This window comes from Petromyzon marinus, chromosome 56, assembly GCF_048934315.1.
Source record: "Petromyzon marinus isolate PM22_M1 ecotype Great Lakes invasive population chromosome 56, UKy_Petmar_22M1.pri1.0, whole genome shotgun sequence".
NCBI classification, from domain to species: domain Eukaryota; kingdom Metazoa; phylum Chordata; class Hyperoartia; order Petromyzontiformes; family Petromyzontidae; genus Petromyzon; species Petromyzon marinus.
In genome coordinates this window covers 10,837,617-10,863,521 of record NC_133722.1, presented here as the reverse complement: position 1 = coordinate 10,863,521, position 25,905 = coordinate 10,837,617, and the positions used below count along the sequence as shown (strand labels likewise).

The 25,905-nt window shown below is 51.0% G+C and overlaps 1 protein-coding gene across 3 annotated transcripts in view; it reads left to right on the top strand.

The window, feature by feature from the left end:
- The first annotated feature begins 2,358 nt into the window (after window positions 1–2,358).
- Window positions 2,359–25,905, top strand: part of LOC116954776 (uncharacterized) — a 39,661-nt gene continuing 16,114 nt past the window's right edge. The window contains exons 1-3 of one of the 3 annotated variants that reach the window (XM_032975562.2): window positions 2,359–2,591; window positions 19,512–19,692; window positions 19,933–20,031. In XM_032975562.2, coding sequence (XP_032831453.2) covers window positions 2,574–2,591; window positions 19,512–19,692; window positions 19,933–20,031 — 298 coding nt within the window. In that variant the 5' untranslated portion in view covers window positions 2,359–2,573. Of the gene's footprint in view, window positions 3,126–19,511; window positions 19,693–19,932; window positions 20,032–25,905 lie in introns of all 3 variants that reach the window. The other 2 variants (XM_032975564.2, XM_032975563.2) reach the window with 2 other exon arrangements.

Genomic DNA, 25,905 nt, shown 5'->3' with positions numbered 1-25,905 from the left:
CAATAACTGGTGTGGAGGCCGACGACCACCTCACCGCTCCCTGCGAGCAGGCGGGGCGCGATGTCCACCCCCTCCACTCCCCCCTCCTCCTCGTCGGCCGCCTCTCGCCGGGCCTCCGCCGATCGGGTGATCGCCCCCCCCCGTGCCAGCGCCCTCTCTGAGGGATATAGCTAAGTGGCTGGCTCACCACCACCCGGGGTTATCTCCCACGCGCTCAAATCACACCACCACACAAACAAAAGTGGAGGCGTGCACGCGCGCGCCCCTGCAGGCGTGTATTTCCTCACACAGGCTGGTGCTGAACAAAAGAAATGGCGGCGGTATGAATATGCACGCGCCCCTCCGGGTGATTAAGCCCTAATCTGTGTGCACGCAATGCTAATGCTAACGGAAAAGGAATGGCGGCGGTAGGACTATAGGGGCACGCCTCACCGTTAATGCTATTTTTACTGTGTAAACACGCTGTGTAAACGCGTGGTGTAAAATGCGCGCGAGCGCTAGTGAGCGGGTGTATCGCAGCCCGCTCCCGCCCCACTCACGCGGCGCTGCAGGCGCACGTTTTCCACACACACACACACGCGCGTAAACACGTGCAACCAACGGCGCCCGTATATGTTGTAATATACGCGCGCCTCACACACGCTCAAATTACCAACCCCGCGCCGACACTCTGTAGCCCCACGCTCGCTCTCTCACGCACCCCGATCCCCCGCGCAGACGCGCCACATACAAATCACAGACACCACGCCGAGGTTCTACCCACACACACAGAAATCACACTACACCGATATTCTGAACCAAAGTTTATTAATGGCACCAATACACTGTCTGGAGGAGGAATATTTCGCAAGGAGAGCCTAGCGTAATTCTGCCTATGAACCCAGCTACTCGAACGTCCTACCACGTACCTTGAAACTGGACTCGCGGCGTCTCACGGACGCTGAGAGAATCAGAGGGAGAAGGACGAGAGAAGACTTGCCCAATCACTGTCTCACAGCAGCACTCACTTGCATCACACGGATGCTGTGAGCGGCTTGAAGAGGCAGGACGGCAGGCAGGGAGTGGGTCGTGACGGCCCAGAGGTTGTAGACAACTGAACTCATCGTCCCGGGGCTCCCACCTTTATTCTCTCGTGCCCCATAGTTCGAGTCTTCGGGTCTGCTCTTTATGCCTAATTTTCCACCCTCCGTCCTCCCCCCAATGTTGTGAGTAACTCATTGCGGTTGGCCCGGGGAACCATTTCTTTTTGCGCCCATACAATTTTAAGCCAATTTAGGGGCACCGCAACGTAACCTGTCCTGTGGGGGTCGGCCAATCCCCTGGCACCGGGAAACCATGGGACGCTCCCCCTAGGGGCCCCTCAGATTAAAACCCGAGGTGCCAGGCAACCCCTCGCCAGAACACTACATGGGTGCGCTGCGTGCGGGCGTAAGTTCAGTGCGTGGGCCGGGAGGGGATCGCGGCATTTGCGGAGTTGCTACGTGGTCGTGGCACCACACTGACTGCGAGTCGCGTGGACGTTCCGTTGTGATGTGCACCCATGCCGACTTTATTGAGGGCGATATTGGCACGCAAAGGTTGAGTCGGGGTGTACGAAAAAGGTGCTACTTATGACCCGTAAACACAATGAGGAATTTGGAGGCAAAGCTCTGGACTGGTTTTGACACAGTGTCTCATCAGCAGTCATCAGCAGTCAGGCTAGCAAGAATCGATGCTGCTGAACCGCTTGCAGATGTTTACTATAATACACAACACACAATATATACGAATACCCATAATACAAGTTTTTTTTCGGTTAGATCGCGTAAAATGTGTCGTTAAACCCGCCACCACCCGACATAGCCGTTAGTAAGGTCTGTCACGCAAAGAGAACAACCTCGACTCTGGATGACATCGCTCGCGAAAGCCCCGACCACGTGCTCACCCTCCACTCACTCCACTTACCCAAGATGCCCGCCGGGTCTCCACACACACACCCCGATTGTGACGCAACTTCTGCCACGTGGTCTCGAGGGGCCGCGCCCACCCCCCTCCCATGTTCGTGCGTTGGGGGAGAGGTAGAGGGAGGGGCGGGGTAGAGGGAGGGGTGGAGGGGTAGAGGGAGGGGTGGAGGGGTAGAGGGAGGGGTGGAGGGGTAGAGGGAGGGGTGGAGGGGTAGAGGGAGGGGTGGAGGGGTAGAGGGAGGGGTGGAGGGGTAGAGGGAGGGGTGGAGGGGTAGAGGGAGGGGTGGAGGGGTAGAGGGAGGGGTGGAGGGGTAGAGGGAGGGGTGGAGGGGTAGAGGGAGGGGTAGAGGGATAGAGGGAGGGGTAGAGGGATAGAGGGAGGGGTAGAGGGATAGAGGGAGGGGTAGAGGGATAGAGGGAGGGGTAGAGGGATAGAGGGAGGGGTAGAGGGATAGAGGGAGGGGAGGTCACAGGTCGCGGGGTCACAGGTCGCGGGCCCGCTGGCTGGCGAGGCGTTCCCTCCCGCTCCGTCTTACTCCCCCCCCCGTCCTCGTCTCCGCCGCCGCCGCTGCCTCCTCTCTTCGGGCTTCGGTCGCGACCACCAAGCAACGCGCCGAGGAGGGATAAGCGATGCTGATTCACGCCGAGGTGGGCGGCAGGCGAATGAGCCAGGCGGCTGGGTTGCGGTGTTGCCTGGGCCTCTTGTTATTGTTGTAGCGGGGGAGAAGATTGAGGTGGCGGGGCGGGGGAGAGGTGGGACGTGCGGCCTAGTCGTCTCGGCCGTCTCCCCATGCCTCCGCCTCGGCCAAGGCCGCCAGTCGAGGGCGCCGCGGGCGTGCGGGGTGCCACGCCGCTTCCTGTTTTGCAATCCCTAGCGGGGATAGGCGCCGCGCGATTTGTTGGCGCTCCCCATTGGTCCGCTACGCTCACGCGGTCGCGCGCTCGGCCAATGGGGAGGCGCGATACGGTGCGCGTTGCCTATCCGCGCTAGGGTTTCCGAACGGCGTCTCGACAACGAGGCCCAAACCGCTCGGCGCAACGAGGCCGCCGCCTTCGCCCCTCCACGTTTTATTCGTGACTTTTATTTTAACAAACCTAAATAAAAACGTAACTTTTTTAACGACCGCAGCTGGAGAGGGGGTATCGTCGTTGGGAGTGTGACGTCTACGCGGCGGCGGAAAGGTTGGTCTGGTGTGGAATGCGCCTTTTTATTTGAGGTGCGTGCTGAGGTGTGGGGGAGTGAACCGTGGTGGTGATGATGGTGGTGGTGGTGAGCGAGTGAGTTGGTGATGGGGAGAGTGACGAGCTGTGAGTTGGTGATGGAGGGTCGACGACTCCTCTCCCTCACGCCGCCCGTGTTTTTTTTTCGGGAAGATTCTGGCCCGCGTCACCCAAGGCCCGGGCCAGGCCCCCTTCTCAACGGGTCCCGCCCTCACGCAGGCCTCGCTCGCCTCCTCGCAGCTGTAAAGAGTCACAACGCGCGCGTGTGTATGTGTGTGTGTATGTGCACACCTTCGTCTGTAGTATATCGACTTCGCCAGTTACAGTGTCGGCATTGTCGATGCGCTTTTATTATTCAATATCCGCGTTTATTGTTCCCGGTAATCGCCCTCTCGCAAACTCATCGTCAACTTCCATGTCCTTGATCGTCACGGGCTGCGTCGCATTCCGTTCTCGTTCTCGTTGCCGTCTCATACCGTGGTCGTTGTCAACCTTCGCATCTCCCCCCCACCCCCCCCATCGTCGTATTCTTCGCCCTCCTCGTCACCTCCATCATCATCACCACCACCATCGTCGTCTCACGCGGATCTGTGTCATTGTCGCAGCCGCCCGCTACCCCCGGCGCGTCCATGGCCGTCGCGGGCAGCCGCCCGTTCGCGACGGGGCGTTCGCGATTGGCCTCATCGCCATCTTCATTCACCAACAATCGTTGCCACCGTTCGCCGTCCACGCTGCCCGCGTCGAGCGCGACTGTGAAGGCGGCGAGCTCTCTCAAGAAGAGGGGTGGGGGGCGCCTTCTGGTGGGGGCTAATCGGTTTCAAAGGCAACTGCACTGCACGTATGATGGGAGCGTGTGTCTGTTTCCACGTTTCTTTGCCACAAGTATGTGTTGGCTTGTGCAGACTTGATGCCTTGCGATGTGTGTGTGTATATATATATTTGGCGTTGGAACATCTTAACATAACTCGTGTTTTTATTGCCGCAAACGGTAAAGTCTCTTAAATCCCCCCCCCCACCCCCATAGTTTTGATCGTGGCAAAGAAGGTCCCACATGCAAACTCTTAAGTTGCACTTCACTTGAGCGTGGCGGCGGTGTTTCTGCTGGTGATGGTGATTCGCGGGTACGTGAGCGCGCGTGTTGTAATGCGTGTGTGGCAAGATCGGAGGTGTGGGGGAGGAGAAGACTTTTAAAGGTGGACGGGAGAAAGGATTCCGAACCCCCCGCTGGTTATCCTGCCCGCATTGCGCGCCCATCCCCCCTTGCTTAAATAACAGCAACAACAATAGCGGCACAAAAACACGTTACACCAAAGCTGAATCAGAATGTTTCTTCATACTGGAGGAGGAATCCTATGAGCTCCAATGCTCTTTCGCCCCAGATATCCAGTGTAAGAATCTTTATTTATACTTCAGGAGGAATCCGATGAGCTATAAAGCTTTTTAACAGATGTCCAGTAGGGGCGGGTCAGAAAGTTACACAAACAGTACAAAAACACGATAGCAGTGCAAAGTATAGGAAAGGTAAGCAAATCACGAATATATGTGTATCTGTTTATTTGACCAGATAAAGCCCACTGAGATATGAGCTTTTTTTCAGAAGCGACCTGCCCAGAAAGGATAGCTCAGCGAAGTGGCTCATCATATGGAAATGTATAGCGGCCAAATAATCTAAACACATGTTTCTAAATGTGGAGGGAAAAACGGGAGGACCCGGAGAAAAAGCCCCCCCCCACGCGATCACGGGGAGAGAGAGAGACGCAAACTCAAAATATACAGCAGCAGGCGTCAGGGTCGGGAACGAACCCACGAGCTCCCGTATACCAGGCGAGGTAGTTAACATCTCCTAGCCACCGTAGTGATGACAGAGAGACACGCAACCTCCAAATATATAAAGCAGCAGTCATCACGGGTCGGGATCCAACGCTGTGGTGTGCGGTTCGCGGGTCGTCCAGTTTTGGTGGGGACTTTAAATGCCTCGCCTGCCAACGCAGCCTGCGCCCCGCAGTCTGGTTTTGAGTGGGGGGGGGGTTGAACGAAATAATAAAGGAGGCCAACCAAAGCCATCTTATTTTCCCTTCCACAGTCAACATTTTACTGGGAGCTTTTGGGGTTTAGCGTGGCCAGAGCACAGCATCAGCACGCACGGCCTAGCCAATTCCGTGCGGCACTTTGATTCAACTTGTATTGCCCACCATACACACACCCACATCACACGCGCGCGTGCATATCCACACGCACACACATGCCTACATCCATAACCCACACAACGAAGCACCCATATAAATCTGCACATACCCCACCGCACACACACACACATACGTACAGTATAACAAGCCTTTACAGACGTTTTGGGCCAAGTTCTGTTAGTGAGTAGCACCTATGAATGCTCGCACGGCACATGGAGAGGTGGGTGGCCAGCACCTAGGAAAGTGCTCGCTAACACTGGCACACAACACACACAGAGCGCGCAAACCCCCACACTCGCTCCCCACACTTGACACACACAACAAAGACAAAGGTCCCCCGTATAACCTTTAACAGACTTGGAGCAAGTTCTGCTAGCGAGCACCTATGAAGGCTGACCAACACCACGCCCGGTCGCCTTTGTCTCCCTAATAGCAATGTTTACACAACGCACCAGGTACGAATTTTAGGCTGAGTCAACCTAGGGTACTCCCAGGACCGGTTCAAATATTCGCGACTGTCATTGATCAGGAATAGAACTCTATTCCCATAAAACATGCATAACCCATGCAAATAAACACCCTACATGAAACGCAACCGCACCACAAGAAGAACATACTCGCCCCCCCCCCCTTACATCCACACATGTCACCACACCCTCCAACATACGTGTACCATCACATACACCTCCACGTTATACACGCCTACCCCACCACACACCACCCCCGTGCACACATCGCGCGCCCCTTATTCGTGCACACACCCCCGCACGCCCACACAGACGCCCCTCCACACACTCCCAACACAACCACACATACACCTACACCCCACCACACCCACACAGACGTCCCACTACAAACGCAAATATCCACCGTATAGCCTTAATATGGTTTTGGGGCAAGTGCTGTTAGCGAGCACCTATGAAGGCCCGCACGGCACACGAGTGGGTGGGTGGCTAGCACCACGCCCGATCGCCTCTGTCTCCCTCGTGGCGATGTTTACACACCGCACCAGGCCCTCATTTGAGGCAGAGTCGACCTATGGGAGGCCCAGGACCACTTCAGATAATCGTCACTGGTGTTGGTCTTGAGCGGGAATCGAAATTGGGTCGTCGAGTTTCATAGCGCAGCGTAGCGCTCACCGCTGCACCACCACTCTCCGCGCTGCAGCACACGCACAAAACCCCCTCCCACGCATGAACTCCACCGCCACGACACACACACACCCCCCCACTCCCGTCCCCGTCTGGCACACCATGCATCGCCTCTTTCTGGTGTGCCATGCCAAGCAGCCTGACAAGGCTCAAGTTGGCTGCGCTTGTGTACCCATCTTGGCATTCAACTGCAATGTTATCCCCTCTCGTAGGATGCCACAGCAGGATTTTAGCAAACTGCTAAAAGTGGACGAATTTGACTGTTGTGCCGCAGGACAAATTGGGATTCTTTCAGAGGGTATTTCGGATTTGGGGAGGTGGAGGGGGGAGGAATTTTTTTCAGTGTAGAACGAGCGCAAAAAAGTTTGACTTTGTATAATCGACGATCTCGGGTTTTCTTGGATGTGCTCTACATCTCCGGTGCGTTTTCTGGTTCTACCCCGTGTCGCTTGGCATGATACAACAGCTTAACTTTAACTGGACGGTATTCACTTCTTAAATAAGCTACCAGCACGCGCACCGAAACGTCGGGCATCATGCACAGCAACACCGCAGTGCAACCCCACACACAACACATCAGAGAGATAATAAACCTGTAGAGCTATACAGCGGATAAATGTCGGTCGGAAAGCCCATCGTCTGATGGACCAAATAAGTTTCCTCTTCCGATATTCAGAAGCTACTGGAGCTTTGCACTTCTTTAGAACTGATTTTTGTGTTTGGCTACGTATGGTGCAAAAGACGTTCTACATACATAAGTTCGCTATTGTGGAGCGAACTACCCTCGTCTATATTTTAAACATAAGTAATAATGAATGGGCGTTTGTGAAAGCATTTCGAGATGATGGCCTCCCCAAGTAGGTTATTTCACCATACTTCACCATCGCTATGCTGATCCGTGCAGGTTCATGAAGTGGTCTGGGGGGGGGGTGTCAGGGCGGGTGGGGGTCATAGGCCAGAACAGATTCAGAATTCACTGACCACTGATGTTAGCCATGGTTGGCAATTAAACGCAGGTTGCCGGGTTCACCTTGCTGTGCCACCGCTTCCTCCTAAGCGTGTATCGTAGCAGAGGGATTGTTGCAAGAAACTTTGTAGAGTATTTTTTTGGTTTCTTTTCAGGCATTTGTTGTGTCCATGCTTTTGCACCACTACCAGCACAGTAGGACACAATTCTCATGAACGTAGATATTTTTAGTAGATTTCTGTCTGCCGTTTTTCTTTTTGTTTAAGCCGGGTCATGACTAAGAACTTGAGTCTGCATTCTTCGTTTGTAAAGTGGTGTTAATGTCAATGCTTGTGAGGTTTTGTTTAATTTAAGCGTTTGTGCGTCACCACCAACGCAGCCTGTTAATTGTGTTCTTTTTATTATATTAATTTGAGCTCTTGTTGGTCGAGCTTACAAAACCGTAACCTCTAACCCCTTGTACCAAATGCACATCAAAGAGAGATGAAGAATCTAGGTCAAGTGATAAGTGAAATTTGCTAAACGCTTCAAGGGAGTTGATCCGTGCCGCTTTTCTGCCGATTACTGGATCCACACGTGACAAGCTCTGAATAGGGTCCGTCCAACAGTTGTTCCCTTTCAACCATCAACTTGTGCTTTACAGAACCTTACTGCGTGGAGGCAGGTGTGTTCTGTATATCCATTTTTTTTCTCCGGTTGCTCCGGTTTTTCTCTCCACGTTTAGAATCGACGTGCGTTTAAGAGTATTTGGCTGCGATACATTTCCGCTTCATGAACCACTTGGTTGAGCTTTCGTTTGTGGCCAGGTTGCTTCTGAAAAATAGCTACAGAGCTCAGTGGGCCTTACCTGGTAAAATAACATTTTGTTTATTTTTGTACTCTTTCTGACCCGCCCGTCACTGGACGTGTGTGAAAAAGTTTCACAGCTTGTCGGATGTCTCCATGTTAAATAAACATTCTGATTCTGATGTTGCAATCAGAATCTTGCCATTACGATGCTGCTGTTGCCATCAGCATCATTATCCACGATCTGTCCACTGCTAGACAGAGGCCTCACCAATCCGTCGCCATCCCTCTCCGTCTTTTTATGCAACGATCCATTGAGAGCCCCCTTGGTGACAAGCTGCTCTCATCATTCCGGGCAGCGGCTTTTAGTTAACCATCGGACAAAGACGGTCACCGCATTGCGCGCTTTCAGGTGCGCTTTTGCAGCCATCTGGAACGCTCTTCCTTCCGATATTAGGAAGCCACTGGAGCTATGCACTTTTAAATGTATAACCGAAAACTAATTTCTTTCGATCTTCTTTTTGTGTTTAGTTTGTTGTCCTTCCCCCGTACCTCCGATTAGCATGGTTGGCAACTTACAGTGCGAAATAAGTTCTACATACATACGGCATCGCGTTGGATGATTCCTCTTGGGCGAGTTCGCTCTTTGGGGCTGCCGCTCCATCGTTGGGTTCGACAACTGCCGCCAACTCTCCAGGTGACGCCGTCCTCTGCCAGCCGACGTAGTGGTTGACGTGATGCCCCCAGTGTATGTTGTATGCGTGGCTCTAAGTGTGCGTTTGTTATGCTGCTCGTTGACAAAAGCATGCGTTCAGTGCAGACCCGGTGAGGGTGCGTGATCTGCTTTGCGATGCTCTGTGAACCAACTGTGAATCTCCCCTAGGTCTACTCAGCATGAAATCAATCTACCATATATGATTCTAATTAACTCAGTTTTATAAAGCGCCTTTCAAATGCCTGTAATCCAGCAGTTTGGGAGGCAAGATTTGGTGTATCGTGCAAATGTTTTAATTCCACTGGGATGCGAGGTAGTCAAGATATGAAAGTACAGCAAGTGGATTCAATCAATCTTTGTGGACTTTTAATGTTATCCCCTCGTATGTGGGGGTACTTTGAGTTCCTCCCACACAAAGCCAAGTGAAATTGGCCAAACATTCCAATTCAAAACGCGCCTGAAAATAAATCTCAATGTTCGGCGAGTCTTCCGTAGCTAAAACAGATTCCATAATTACTATCGTGAGCAGTTTGGACACGGACAGCCACCACTACCGCACCCGGTGTGCCCTGCCGCCCTTAATAGCCACTCGCTAACAGCCCTTGCCCCAAAGGTATAGCCCACGCTAAATCTGGAAAACGTCCCATGCGCGCGGTTCGTGCGCTGCTCTTTGAGTAATGTTTAGATGGCGTGCTTTGAACCCGGCGGCCACTGCCGGGGTCACGCACCGCGACTTGCCGCAAAGGTCGCGGCGCATGCCGTACAGCTCGTGGGGGGTTGAGACGCGGCCCCTGGCTGTGTTACCTGCTGCCCGATAGGTGGCTTTCCGCTCGAGCCACTCTTCCCCGCGCTCCAGCGTCGCGTTCCGTCGCGTGGCCCCAGCGATTCAGGCATGTGCCGAGCGCCACGCCGTGCCGGTGGTCATCCTAGCCGTCGCTGACACACCTGCCACGGTCAAGCTGTTTGACCACGACCCTCGTGTCACGCGACAGCCCGTTCTGGAGAATGACATCATCACCGGGTGTTTGGGAAGGTTGACCACGCTTTGCCGGGAATCGAACTGGCTTGCCTGGCCTTTGTAATGAACAATAGGCTATCCAGTCGGCTGTTGTATGTGTTATTGTGCATCTATTACAGTGTTCTTCACTGATTTGCAGAGGGGAGGTTAATTTTGCCGATAAGACATCATCAGTGAGAGGGCCGCCACATGTTTGAAACCATTGTTGGGTTTGACAGCAGCACGATCATGATGATGGGGAGTGTTTTCACTTTTCTGTATTGTCGGGGGCCGCACGTCAGGGGCCACACTAAAGGCCACCAGGGGCCGCCAGTGGCCCGTGGGGCCTTGCAATGAAAACACTGATCTGTTAGGTTTGGAGGTGGTAGAGGTTGTGCAGTGGTTAACACACCGCCTTCAAAACCCGATGATCTGAGTTTGATTCCCAACCAACGGAAACATCAGGAGTGACATGTGAATTGGTTTAACCCTCCCCACGCCCCTTCACAAAACTGCGCTAACCAGTTTTGTGAAGTATGGTCAAAGAACAGGACCGCTTGAAAATATTACTTCATGACTGATAACCAACATTGCATGGGGGGGATTCTTTATCCAGCAGTGGATTGGCAAGGGGCTGTAGATTATTTTTTTTGGCTCCGTGATGTGGCAGAGAGAGACTACTCGTCATCAAGTTTGTGAGTTCAACTCTCAGTCAGGCTGTTGACTCAGCCCATCAACCCTCCCTGGTCGGTAATATGAATACCACTTTCTGGGAAGTCAAAAACCCTTGTGCATTATACTCTTTGGTTCTTTCGGTAAAGTCACGTAGGTATACGTACACCTACGTGACTTCCCAGAAAGTGGTATTCATTTTACCGACCAGGGAGGGTTGATGGGCTGAGTCAACAGCCTGACTGAGAGTTGAACTCACATAACTTTATGACGAGCAGTCTCTCTCTGCCACATCACTGAGCCATGTGACTTTACCGAAAGAACCAAAGAGTATGGATTCCTGCAGTCACGAAAGCGTCAAACCTTGTACACTATTTTGGAATGACGTCTATCCACCATCAGAATGTGTAATTTCCATCATTGGCAGCTCAGGGCAACAGCTACGGATGCGCGCACTGTCCCATGCGGGCGTGAGCCAGGACACGCTTTGTCTTCTTTTTGGATATAGCATGGCCCTTCTATTCGTGGAGTCTCGTTTGGGGCCACGCATGATGGAAATTGTGCACTCGCGTGTAACCCGCAGAGACGACGGGACACTCTCCCATCGCACTGCTACCGCGGCTGCGGCGGTGGGAGCCAGTTACTTTGCTTCTCGTTAGAGGCAGGCTTTCGTGATCGGGACTGATGTATGCTGAGCAAACAGACCTCTGCCGCACCATGGGCATGTTGCTGCTGCTGCACTAACATTAGACTGGAGGAGGCAAGTAGCAGGGGCGTGGGTCGACTGTTACCGCTGCTGCTACTGTTGCTTTGGGTGGTGGCTATGGGCTGTCCGGCTGGCTGGGTGAGCATTGAGGCTCGGAGCAAAACTCCACAGAGTCCCCGGGAGACAGATTGTAAGGTGGGGCGTGATGGGCGAATGCAAATGTTACACTGTACCACGCTGGCAGGTGTTAGGTTTTCTCTGAAGGAGAAACGATTTGCCACAGACGTTGCTAAGTGTCTGCACGAGTGAGTGAGTGTTTGATTTGTGGGTAATGGTGGTAATAGCGGTTTACACGCTGTGCTGTGAATCCGGTTACTTCGATTTTGATTCCCACTCATGGGTGACATCAGTTGCAAGTGGTATCAGAAACCTGTGCTGGACCTCTCCTAAATCAGCTCAGCCTTAAATAAACACAGTATCCTTCGGATTTTTAGATGCAAACCTGTGCCCGGTATCAATTAAGGCGGACAAATCTGGTTAAACACAAAGATCCTCAGGATAGCCTTCACAGACTTTTGGGGTAAGTGCTGTTCGCAGCTATGGAAGCCGGCACAACACACGAGGGGGTGGGTGGCTAGCACCACTCCCGGCTGCCATTGTCTCCCTCGTGGCGCTGTTTACACATTACACAAGGTATTTATTTGAGGCCGAGTCGACCTAGGGGCGGCCCATGACCAGTTTAGATAATCGTCACTGGTGTTGACCACGAGTGGGAATCGAACTCGGGTCGCCGGCTAGCCACTGCACTCCCGCTCTCCCACACACACGTACACACTGGATTATCAGATACATCTCTCCAACTTTTGCTTTAATACACGGGGGGGGGGGGGGGGGGTCTTTTGATCTGGAGAATACGGTACTTGGTATGGAGTGTTAAAACCAGCACTGGGGGAGAGCCAAGGCAGCAGGGCACAGTGCTGGCCGCATCACCCATTCGTGTGCCGTGCCGGCCTGAACGGTTGCTCATTAATGGGTCTCGCCTCAACAGTCTCTTTGTCCTTAGTGACGGCGGAGCGCCGGTGAAGTGTTTTTATGCTCCGTGTTGCTACAATTACGTTCAAGCAGATTTCCTTTACCCAATGTTGCATTGGAAATATGAACCCAATCCTTAATGCTGCCCCAAGTCATCTCAGATTGACGCTGACAGACGGCCACCACTGGTGTGCATCGGCCCCGCCAGTTTGTGGTAAAACGAAGTGCCTTAAGATTGGGTGGGATGTAAACAATAGTGCAGATGCATGGGGTAAGCAACTTAGAAGTTGGGTACAGAATGTGGCAGGAGGGTTGTAGATGTGAGCAGAATGCGAAAGTTGTGATGGATAGGATAATTATGATGGGGGGGGGGATAGGGTAAACAACTTGGAGTTTGGAACTAAAATATGGCTCGAAGAGCATTGTAGATGTAAGGAGGATTAAGGAGGAGGAGGCTTTGATGGGGCACGTGTGCTGGTTGGAGAAGGGCAGGTGACCAAGGGGAAGACTTAAAGCCAGATGGTGGTGAAAAGTCTCTGTTTATGGAAATTCTAAATGTGACGGTATCGACGGCGTTATCCACGAAATGACCTCTTGACCATGACCTCGGTTTCCCCGTTGTGTTGTCGTCAATGTCTCCAGAGTGGCGCTCGGTAACGGCGTGTGCGAGACGGTTTCTAGGATCGCACCGGTGCGGTGCCACGTCCCGTTCGGCAAGTGCCTCTTTCTCCCTCCCCCTGCTTGCCACTACCACGTGTCGCCTGGCCCAGCTGACATTTTCTTTCCCATGGGCGGGGCGAGTCCCCTGGAACCCTGGCCAGCCTGGCTCGGCACCTCAATCCATCTGGCTCGTGTCCCATGGCAGGGCCCACATGGGGACAGTCGTGAGGGTGTGGTGGTGGTGGCATGTGGCATCCAGCGGTTGAGTGTTGGTGGTCATTAATTTAGCTTTTTTTTTTCTTCCTTTGCATTGTTGATAATCGCGCGAAAGAAAGTATTATGAATATTCAACATATTCTTTGGTTCTTTCGGTAAAGTCACGTAGATAGAAAATTATAAAATCAATTTACATTTTTTTTTATTAAACCCTAATAAAAAATTCTATCTACGTGACTTTACCGAAAGAACCAAAGAATATGAATTCCTGCAGTCACGAAAGCTTTAAATCAAGATATTCAACATGTTAAAGAAGCGCTGCAAATGAACGGTTACAATGATACACAAATCAACAGGGCATTGAATGCCAAAACCAAATCAAATAACACGAGCATTGAAACTGCCCAAGTAATTAAAACGATCAAATACCGTACATTGCGGGAGTAACTGATAAACTAGACAGATTTTGATTTAAAGCTTTCGTGACTGCAGTAATTCATATTCTTAGTTCTTTCGGTAAAGTCACGTTGAAGGGAAACAACAAAATAATAAAATATATATAAAACAATAAAAATTGTTGTTTCCCTTCAACGTGACTTTACCGAAAGAACTAAGAATATGAACTAGACAGATGTTTGGAAAAACAAAACACGGTACATAAAATACAGAAATTAATATCTGGTGCAAAAGATGTATTACCGAAGCTATCAACAGAAGGTGTGTGCTGGATTAACTGCACGTGTGGTAAATGTTATGTTGGGCAAACAGGACGAATGATCAGCACGAGACTAAAAGAACATCAGAGAAATATTAAATTCTCCTAAATGCAACTGTCAGCAGTAGCAGAACACGCGTGCCAACAAGGACACTCAATTTATTTTGATGTTGAAGTTCTGTGCAAAACTAGCTACTACTAGCCAAGACTAATTAGAGAATCTATCGAAATTGAAAGAAATAAAAAATACTTTAACCGTTCGGATAGCTATTGCCGTAGTGCTGCTTGGAAGCGAATCCTCAAATAATACATTATTTTAATACGTGCCTACAAAGGGCAGCATACTTCAATAGGGATTACTGTTGGTAGGGCTATTTTAATACACAATAGACAGGAAGGACAAGTTCAAAGGGCTCGCATAATGCTCATGCATAATGTACTTGATTCATTAATCCCCCCCCCATATGACTCAAGAGCGCAGAAGTGTGGTCAACACATCTACACCTCTATATAAGGAACGAAAAAGTTAAGACTTCTCCACAAATCTGGCTGTCGCCTGATAAAGCGAGTTGTAATTACTGGCGAAACGTCGTACTCAGATTGTAAATGTTGTGGCTTGGCTCTCCAACACACCGGTGTGCTATGCTAGTGACGAATTGGCATGTTCTGTTGACGTGACAACCCCTACTAGTTGGCTGTGTCGGGTGGTGGCGGGTTTAATGACATTTGTATATTTACACGATCTCACCCAAAAAAACTGTTATGGATGATATTGGTCGCGAAAGCCTACGTGTTAAACAGGCTTGGACATTTTGATTTAAAGCTTTCGTGACTGCAGTAATTCATATTCTTAGCACTTTCGGTAAAGTCACGTTGAAGGGAAACAATAAAATATATATAAAATATATATAAAACAATAAAAAAAAACACCTGATGATGACCGTTTGCGTTTTGGTCGAAACGTCGTGAGAATTTTTATTGTTTTATATATATTTTATTATTTTATTGTTTCCCTTCAACGTGACTTTACCAAAAGAGCTAAGAATAGGCTTGGACGTTGTCAGGCTTTTGATGATTATCGTCCACTGTCATTATTGACAAAAATAAGCCCCCACTTTTGTGTGTTTCTTAGGCCGCTTGTCCTGGTGAGGGCCGTGGTGGCAGCATGTTGAGTACGGTTGTCCAGACCTCCCTTTCGCTGGCGACAGACTCTTAGTCTACAAATATTTTCACGCTGCCCTGCTCCTCCCTCGGCTGTCCCCGCTCTGTCTCAAGTCGGCTACATATAGCTATGTTAATGAAGTAACTGCCGTGAGACGTGGCCGGGGATCGAACTCTTGTTGCCAGGTTCGCAGCGCAGTGTTCTGTTAGCCGGGCAGTGGTGGCGCATTCCTGTAATCCATCACCGGAGGCAAAGGTTGGTGGGTCATCGCACCAACGTTGTGAAACTCTCTTTGGGCAGCCGGGAGAAAGCGGTACAGCACGTGCGTGTGTGTGTATGTTTAACTTCTTTCGCACCGTACGTAGCCAACCGTGCTAATAGGAGGTGCGCGATAATATGAATTTCACGTGTTCTGTCTGTATGAGATCGAGTGTTTCCCCCCTCACATCCGTGGGTTTTCTCCGGTCGCTCCGGTAACACCTTGATATATACAGGACCGCAGAGCTTTGGAAATTGTTGCTGCCAGCTCACTGGTCTGTAGTTGCTTTCTCGTGCCTCCGAGTCATTCTCTCTCTTTGGGAGTGAGCGAATACGTTATGGCGCATTACAACTTAAAATTATTCTAATAATGAGATGCCGGTGCTTCCCCTCAGGACAGCAGTGGTCCTGCTATAGATGAACTGGCTCCTGCCATGGGATTGTGGATTTTCCACACACTGGCTTGGGCTCGTAAAAAAGGTGAAGACAACGATTCGCCCCCTATACGGATTTCCGCTAAACTTCACGATTACATTATAGTACCACCTAGTGGTTGCCACAGTCATTTGAATCAATTAACCCTTTCCGTTTTTCTTCAGATTCCGTTCCGATGGTAACTTTATAGCCGTGTGGAGGCTCCCACAAGGCCATGCGGCAGGACGGTGTATGGCACATTTTGGCGCCATATATCATAGAGTGCGGTTGTGTCGCTACAGTACTCTGCAATTGGTAAAACGTCTCTAAAAACAAGGGTGCTATTATGCCTCTAAATAAAATTAAAGCTCACCGCTCGCACGTTCCGAGATTCGGCGGTGAACGGGACGCCCACCCTGCAACTTGCAGACGTCTTGGAATGGGAAAGGGTTAATCACAGCACATAGGAGTTGCCCTCCAGCCGTGGATTGCGCCGCTCCTGGTCTTTGGGGATGATAGGGGGTGGGGGCGTGGTGGAGGCTGCGGCATGGATACAGTGCAGGACAAATGTCGAATGGGCACGGAGAATGTTGGCGCCACGTTGCAGTGACGAAACTAAATACGCAACCCGAAGTGGACGCCTTGCAAAACACTGCAGTGACTCGGGGCGTGGTGGACGTGTGATCTCTCTGTGTATTGTAGCCTTGGTGACCTGGGAAGGTAAGGAGTGGGGGGGGGGGACACTTGGACCAAATAGGTAGAGAACTCCTGGTGTATTCGAAACGAGAATAATCGAATCTGGTTCGTGGTGTACGGTACGCCGATCGACATTGGAGGGGAACAGAAACTCCGCGAAAATTAGAATTTGGCGCGATGGGACCGCCGTATGGAGAGGGGTGGTGTGTGCGGTTCGTAAGCGTACATGTTAACTGGGGGAGAAACACATACACTTGATTTTAAACAAAAGTTCCATGCCCGTTTGTCCGACAGTCGCAAGGAGAAGTGCCCCTGCTGTGTCGTCAAAATATTTTTGTGAACTGGAGTTTGTTTTTGTCGATTACCCTGTGGGGGGGGGGACTGACTGCTGGAGCCAGTTCCATTTGTTTGTGGGCGTAAAGGCCCCTTCCGGCACGAAAGCGAGTTAAGAAAAACCACGCTTGTGCGTGGATTACATAACGCTTTCCAATTGTCTTCCAGAGCATTTATTTAGGAAATCGACGGGGAGATGTACGTACGTTGAACTTCTTTTGCACCGTATGCAGCCAACCGTGCTAATCAGAGGTGCGAGATGTGGTGCAAATTGAATTTGCACCTTTTTGTCCACCCTTTGGTCAGTTTGGCCAGCTTTCAACAGGACCCCTGTCTTAACAGACAGAAGGTCTGTGCCTTTAAACGCCTGGTAGTTCATTCGAATTGGGGTTCCAGAAGGCCTCACTGCTGATGTGACCCTGACTGTCCAATCCGGTCCATAGATTTGTTTGTGCTGAACCAATATTTCTGAGACTATGCACTCCAGAAGGGCTGTGCTGCTGATGGAATGTATAATTTTTACTTTTCTACGTGTGTATTTTTTGTGGAGGAACACATACATATGAAGGAGGTTTATAGCCTGCATAGTGACTGTCATTAACTTTCATTAATTTCCAATTAGGGACAGATATGTAAAGGTGGGATATTGTGTTATAACTTATTCTCAGCAACGATGCTAATTATTATTCAGTGTTATGTTTTATGCTGGAGGTTCGCTTCGACTGCATTTTTAGATGCACATTTTTTTTCCCGTATTAAAAAAAACCAATGTGGTGGCTGTAGTGCGGAGAATGCAACGTGGCTCGCAGAAGACGTGCCCCCATCTCGTTGCTCCAGAATCGCAGGCACGCCACCAGCCGTTCAGAAACATCTTCCAGAATACGTCCTCTCTCCCCCGTTGTAAAGCGGCGGGTTCGTGGTCATTCCGTGGAATATGGTTGTCCGTGGCGATAACCGTATCCACGCATCCGATCAGCACGGTTGGCTACATACGGTGCAAAATAAGTCCGGCATGCACACATGCATTCTCTCCCGATTACAAAGCGCACTTGAAAGAAAATAAAAGCTTTGGAAGTTACGTCTTACTTTCTGTAGCTTCTTATAATCCGGAGATTACGGTATCATTACGGTGCCCGCTACCTTCCCCCCCCCCCCCCACCGATAAAGCTAATGCATAGCCGTTTTCAACATTGGTGGGCAGTGGTTAATATGCAAAGTTGGAGGATGGCGGCACGCACGCCATGCTGTAGAGCGTTGTTTATCAGCTTCGTAGACCAAATCCCAAATTTGTAGCAAATAAATTCCTGGACGTTGCAGTCAAAAAAATGTCATTCAGGTGAATTGTGGCGGCGGGACCCGTGGAGCTGCCGGGTTCACAGCGTGTGAACCCGGCAACCTGAGTTTGATTCCTGGCCACGGCTAACGTTGGTGGCGATTGATATCTGAACTGGTTCTCTTCACTGGCTCTCCTTCACTCACCCGTACTGATCAACTTGGTGAAGTATGGTCAAACGATGAGTGGATAATAATCACGGGGAGGCCTTCATCCAGCAGTGGATTGACGAGAGCTGTGAATTATTGTTCTAAATTTGTTGCGATCATCTTGAAGTCTTGCTTAAACAAGTCTTAACAAAGGAAGTTACATTTTAGAAAATGATTGAAACTAACGAATGTTTCTTTATTAGGCGAGTAAAAATTTACACTTGGGGTTGAATTGCTGAATTGTTGCTCTTCAGGGTGCGTTTCTATTCAACAATCTTTTTAACATTGTGATTGATGGTAGCACCGCCATTGGCTGTAAGGGATCACGTGAAACCATGACATGCGACATGTGTGGGTTTTACAGCCCTTTTGGAAATCCCCCGCTGGATGACGTACAACAAAAACATGCACACACAACGTAGCTGGAATTGTATAAACATCCCGATGCTGAAAAATTTACTGCAAAATTAAGTCGAATGGGATAACACAAAGCAACATCGCCCCCGACTGAAAAAAACTTAACAGGACCATTCTGAGAGAGTTTTGAGACTCGGTAAAGCTTTCCTGGGTAAGCATACAGAATAATATTGACACTGGAGCGATGATGGGCTGAGTTGACGCTACTACCCTACTCCATAACTGGACTTGATCTCAACAATCTTTCGTTCGGAATTCGTTGTCAATCGAAGCGGTGGCAGTAGAGCAAGTGGATGCATGAATCCATCTGTGCTGCTCTTTGAGTATTGTCTGCGCGTACTCTCCCTGGGTAAACAAGTATAATATTAATAATGAAAGGATTATGCCTAATATGGCTGATGATTATTGATAAGCCTTCTCGGCCAATCCGATGACGTCCCATGGCACGTGCCTCCGCGATGATGTCATCGTACGGGACATCCCGCAGCATCTCACGTTGCTTGTTAGCGTGCGTGTGTACGTTGCTCCTACAAGGTGCGTCAGCGTAGCGGTTCGTTCGTACACTCCACGACAATCCCGGTGACCCGAGGTTGATTCTTTGGGCCTCCCCTCGGGCCGACTCCGCTTTAAATAGGTACCTGGTGCGGTGTGTAAACATTGGCACCGGAAAGACAAAGGCGGCCGGGCGTGGCGCCGGCCACCCACTCCCTCGTGTGCTGTGCCAAACTTCTTTGGGTGCTCGCTAACAGCACTTGTCTCAATGGTCTGTTAAAGCTACACAGGGGGGGGATCTTTGTCTTTCTTGCCACCTCAAGGTTCCCTCAAACGGAGCGGGCATGAACCCTGGTTCCGAGCCGTGGCAGAACCTCGCGCACAACGACGGCGCCTCCTCGCCCGGCACCTCCGTGGACGACTCCGCCTCCTGCAAGGACCCCAACATGGCCCCCACCTCCACCTCCGAAGGTGAGAGGTTCGGCGGCAGGATTGTCGTCGTGGCGACGACGGGCGTCGATGGTCGTGGTGCCGGAGGCGGCAATGATTATTACGGTTGGGGGACTGGGCAGTTCGCCCGTGTACCCCCTACGGCCAATTGATGCCTGGTGCCGGTGGCGCAAATAAATAAATGTCCTGCTTGCGGGCGTGTGGCTTCACGTCGAGTTGCAATGTGCGTTGTGCTCGTTGTGCCCCCACCCCTCACTGCAGCCGCATGCCGACACATCAATGGGGAGGCTGAGATGAGGCAGCCCTCACCGCCGGCGCTTGGCGATGCCACCACCCACGCCGCTCACACAGCCCACACCGGTACCCATCTCACACACGCACCTATACCCATACTCTGCACCCACACACTGCACGCACACACTACACGCACGCACACACTGCACAACAACAACCGCCATTCGGCACTAAGTGGCGGTGACGTCACCACGACGCTTGTGCCAGGCTGGGTGCAAGTTGAGACCACGTCAGGTGTCGAACGCCCGCTGGCAGGAGGTTACGGGGCAGACCCAGGTGCCACGGGTCGACTGGCTGATTCACCACCTGTGCCCCCAACTGTACCAACTCCCTGTGCTTTAGCCACCCGGCGCTCCTCTCGTTGTTGAGCGTCGCTCCTCCACCCTCCGTTGTTGCTGGAGGGCGACTGCCTCCAACTGCCCAGTAGCGTCCTTCACGAGCCTCCTTCACAGAGGCCGATCTTGACACTGCTGGTACCAGTCATCGGCAAGTCTATTCAGCTCCACATCCTCCTGTATCACATCACTCCATCTCTTCTCCAGCCCGTGGCGCGCCTGTTTAGCCCCCTGTATCCGGCCGAACAAAAGCTGTTTAGGCATGCGGTGACTGGGCATGCGGGCTACATGACCCAGCCAACGCAGCCTTGCCTGCTGGAGGAGCTCACCGATGGGACTGTCCAGATCTTTAAAGGATTTGTGAGCTCCTCGCATAATCCAGCCTGGTTAAACCCAGGATGGATTGTAGGCAGGCAAGCCTAAATGTTTCCAACTGGCGAAGATGTTCAATTAGGGGGTCCACGTTTCGCAAGCATAGAGAAGGGAGGGAATGACTGGCCGAGAAGACCTGAAGCTTCGTGCAGGGCGACAGACCAGGAAGCTTCCACACAGCGTTGCGCAACCGATGAAAAGATAATGCCGGTCGACTGATTCGGATTGAGACCTCTGCTGTCAAACCGGAGCCGGTCATGAGCACACTGCCCAGGTATGGGAAACTTTCCACTCTCTCCACAACTGCCCCATCACCAATTGGGAATTGTGGGAGTGGAGTGCCCGTTGGTACAAAATACCCAGGCAGGTACTTAGTTTTAGTGGGGCTGATGGTAAGGCCCCACCTCTTAGAGGCACGCTCCAGGTTCAGCAGCAGCACCTCCAACTCCTCCTCTGAGTGAGCAGCAATTACCAGATCATCGGCATACATAACGTGGTTGACCAATAGGGAGCCATCCCTTGACCGCACCCGGGCATCGATCAGCCTCCCATTGTATCTGTACCAGATGGAAATTCCTCCGGTACAGCCATCAAGGACTCACAAACTATGGTCGAAAAAGATGTGAAATAATATGGGAGCCAGACGACATCCCTGTCACATTCCAAGGTGAACAGGGAATGGCTCCGACTCCCAGCCACGTAGTTTTACCCTGGCCCGCTCACCATCCTGAAGGTCCTGAATGATCGTGAGCAGAGGGTCAGGGCCTCCGAAAGCACGAAGAATAACCAAGAGCCCAGGCCTACTGATGGTATCATAGGCCTTGACCAGGTCAATAAAGCAGAGATGCAGGTCTTGTTGGCATTCCCTACACCTCTGCTTGAGCAGATGGACAGAAAATATGGCATCTGTGCAGGACCGCCCTTTCCTGAAACCACATTGGGGCTCCGCAAGCCTCTCCTCAGCGTGCCTGGCAAGGCGATGTTCAATAAATTGCCAGGACCTTTCCCGGCACACTGAGGAGTGAGTTGCCCCTGGAGTTGTTACAGTCTGTGCGGTCCCCCTTCTTAAAGAGGGGGACCACCAGGGCATTCTTCCAATCTTACGGAACCCGCCCAGTGGTCCAGACTTGTTATTATGTCATCTAGGGCAGTCTGTGCACAAACGGCACCCTCCCTCAGCATTTCGCTTGGGAGATCAACTCTGCCCAGTGCCTTTACTGGTCTCAGACTCTGGATCGTCTTTAGTACTTCCTCAACAGATGGCACCTCAGCCAGCCACTCACAGGGGGTGACTTTTTCCAGTATTTGAGACACTGCAGCCTCAGCAAGGTCATCATCCCAACTTTGTCCCACGATATTTTCCATACCGAGGGATTTACTCTCCCCCAGGACTTCACGGAAATGCTCAGCAAATCTGCAAACCTGTTCCTGGGGGTCGGAGATATTGATGTTAATAGGTGTGGCGCTGCAGGTTACTTTTTTGATGGAGTTAAATAGTGGTTTGGGATCGCGGGCCATTGAGGCAGACTCTATCTCCTCAGCAACCCGTGACCATCACCCATGCTTGCAGCACCTCACGGCTTTCCAAACCTCCGAGCGAAGGCTGCGGTGAGTCTCATTCTTTGACATGGGATGCTGTAGACGATGAGAGTGGGCCTGTTGCTTTTTTCTCAGCCAGCCTGAACACCTCTCTCTGCCAGGGTCTCTGGGGAGGTCTGGACCGTGTACCCAAAGCAGCCATTGCAGCTGCATGAGTCACAGTCCTAAACCTCGCCCATTTCCCCTCGACATCTGGAGGAGTGGGGGTCGATGCCAACCCCATCCGCAAGCGATGATTCTTGCTTGCAACTTTCATCAGCTAGCCGAGACCAGGCTACCTTGGGTTTGAATGGGGTCCTGGGTGTACACCCACCACCGTAGTGGAAGAATAGCAGGCACATCTTACAGATGACAAGTCGATGGTCAGTGGGCAGATCAGCTCCACGGTAGGTTCTAGTGTCAAGGACATGGGCCCGCATCCGCTGTTCCGACACTACGTAGTTCAGCAGATGTTCTTGCTTGGACCCGGCATGCATCTATGATGTTGTGTGGATGCGCCGATGTCAGAACAGCGTGTTGGTAATTACAAGCCCCATGGGTACACAAAAATCTAGCAGCCTCCTACCGTTGTTATTGAGCTGATCTGGCTCATGCCTTCCAATCACACCAGACCAGGTACCAGCATCATGACCAACTCAGGCAATGAAGTCGTCCAACAGGATGTCTCTATCCCGAGGGGCCACTTTAGCTAGTACCTGTGACATGAGGTCATAGAAGCCATCTGACTCTTCGGCCTTGCCTGCATCCCTCCACGGATGTTTGTCTTCGGTGGGGGCATAAGTAACCACGACCACCACTCCTCGCCTCCGGTTGATGGGAAAGCAAGCCCAAAGTAGTCTGGGGCTTACCGCTTCCCACACCTCACTGCCATGCTCCCACGCCCCCTTAATTCTTTTGTTCAGAAGAAGAGCCACTCCCTGTTGTTTGGTAGTCTCCTTCCCCGAGTAGAGGACTGTCCACCCCTCATGGTGGCAGGAGCCAGAACCGGTCCACTGGACCTGAATACCACAGAGATCCACTGCACACACGCACATACTACACACACATACTACACACACAGACTGCACGCACTACACGCACGCACACACTAGACACATGCAGTGCACGCATGCACACACACTGCACCCACACACTGAACGAACGCATGGACTGCACACACTGCACACACTGCACGCAGTACACGCATGCACTGCACACTTACAACGTACATATACCGCATACACTGGTACCCATCCCACATGCCACACTCGCACACAACACACATACTGCACACTTACACCACACACATACCACACACTACGTAACAACAACAACCACCGTTCGCCACTAAGTGTCGGTGATGTCACCATGGCGCCACTCACTAAATACACGTACTGCATACACCGGTACCCATCCCACACGTACACTACACGCGTATTGCACACTTACACCACACATACACCACATACACTGGCACCCCCATTAAACTATTTGGTATCCATGACACTAAGCACACCGCACACATTGGCACCCATGCAATACACACAAGTAATTTAGCGTTAGGCCAGGAGTTGAACCCATCATCTCGTCTGGAACGGTTAATTTTCTCTGACACAGCCATCACTCCCCCGTGCCATTTGGCCACCGCCACCTCTGTGTTTTGAGCCGTTGTTGATTGGCCTTCATCACTGGCGAGGGGTCTTAGTTGGTCACGGTGACCTGGTGTGAGCCTCGTGCCCCTTACGGCGGTGATGGCTCATGGGAGTAGATTTGTTTTTCCATGTGTAACGATCAACAGGCCTGGTGTTAGCTCGACATCCAGCGTGTATGTTTGTTGAACTTCTTTCGCACCGTACGTGGCCAACCGTGATAATCACAGGTACTGCCCACGTCCAGTGTTAATTCGGGCGATAAAATGTATTATGTCAACAAAGCACATTGTTTTATTGATTAAATCATCGAGCCTGTGACTGGCTACGGCCGCCCCACTGCAGACCAGAGCGAGACCAACTCGGACTTTTTTAGCCTGAAAGTAGACACAAACTTTAGATGACTTAAAAAAATATATGTGATTAATTTCAACTCGCAATGTGGCGCCGCACAGTTCTCGCGCTCACTCTTGGGAGCGAGAGAGAGCGAGAGAGAGTGAGAAAGAGTTGCGAGAGAGGCGTGATGAGGAGGAACCACGCATGAGCGACCAAGGCAGCAGCGGCAGCCACGCCGCGGCGAGGAGCCGGCGCTGCCATCGATTATCCCAGCTCAATTTAGCGAGGTTATTGACCCTCTCTCGTTCCGAGACGACTTAAAATTGCAGGGTGGGTTGTCCCGTTCACTGCTGAATCTCGGGACACGCAAGCGGTTCGGCGTTAATTTTATTTGAAGAGGCGTAGCGCCGTCGCGTTTTAAAAACATTCTTACTATAGAGAACTGTAGCAGCACGACCGCACTCGACGATGGCTGACGCCAAACTGTGCCACACGCCCTCCCGCGTGGCCTTGTGGGAGCCTCGGTACAGATACAATTATTTTATTTTTTCTTCCGGTTGCGTTCCGATGGCGTGCATGTCTGGTTCCGGGTCATCGGAAGGGAATCGGAAGGAACGGGGGAAAGGGTTAGGAGCTGAGAAAGAATAACCGTGGTAGTAATTCTACTGCTGCGTTTGTCTATGAACAGACTACCAAGTTCACTGATTGGCTGACAGTGATGCTCAGGGCGGGGAATTTAATTGCTGCCCACACCAACAATAACTGGGAAGAGTGGCCTCGGGTCGTTTTCATGTCGGATATCCTGAAGCTTGATATCACGATGTGTGCACGAGTCCACGCGTGTAAGAGTCTGTGGCTTGTTTTGTTTCTGTGGGGGGGGATTGGGGGGGGGGCAGACAAGCCGTGGCTCATGTGCTACGCGGTTCTCGGGCGAAAGAGAGAGGGAGAATAAATAATAATTTACTACAGCAAAAACGGTAAAATCAAATCATCGTGATTACAATTCTATCATATGCAGTTGTAGTGTTAATCTGTTATGTCTTACATAATCAGTGATAATCTATTCTATGATATTTAAGCATATTGATGTATTCTAGCCTATTAGTCTCTGATGTCCAATTGTATCATTAACATTTATCAGTGCAAATCAGAACTATGGTATCGAATTATTTGTGAAAATGTATTTTTTTAATATCCAATAATAGCGGTTAAAATAATAGTGTCCAATCATAGTAATAATACATTGCATGATATCCAATCATAGTGGTAATATGGAGTGTAATATCCAATCAGTGATAATCTAGGCTATAATATACAATCGTCGTGATGATCTGTTCTTTACTAATAGTCCGTGATGTCCAATCATAGCAGTGAGATAGACCTTGAAATCCAATCGGTGATAATCTACACCAGGGGTGTGCAACCAAAAGTAACAAGAAGAGACATTTTTTTCGAATTCGGTTAAACACTGAATATTTCAAGAGCTGCGATGCGTGTGGTGAATTTGAGGTTTGAGATATGAGATTTGAGTGCTTGCTCTGCGGACGGTCCGTGTTTGATCTGCGTTTACTGGCCTAATGGAATGCTAAGGGGCCCCGTTGCCCAGTCAGCAATTCATCTACCTAACCGCAAACAATGTTCTGTTTTTTTATGTTTGTTTCGCAACACCG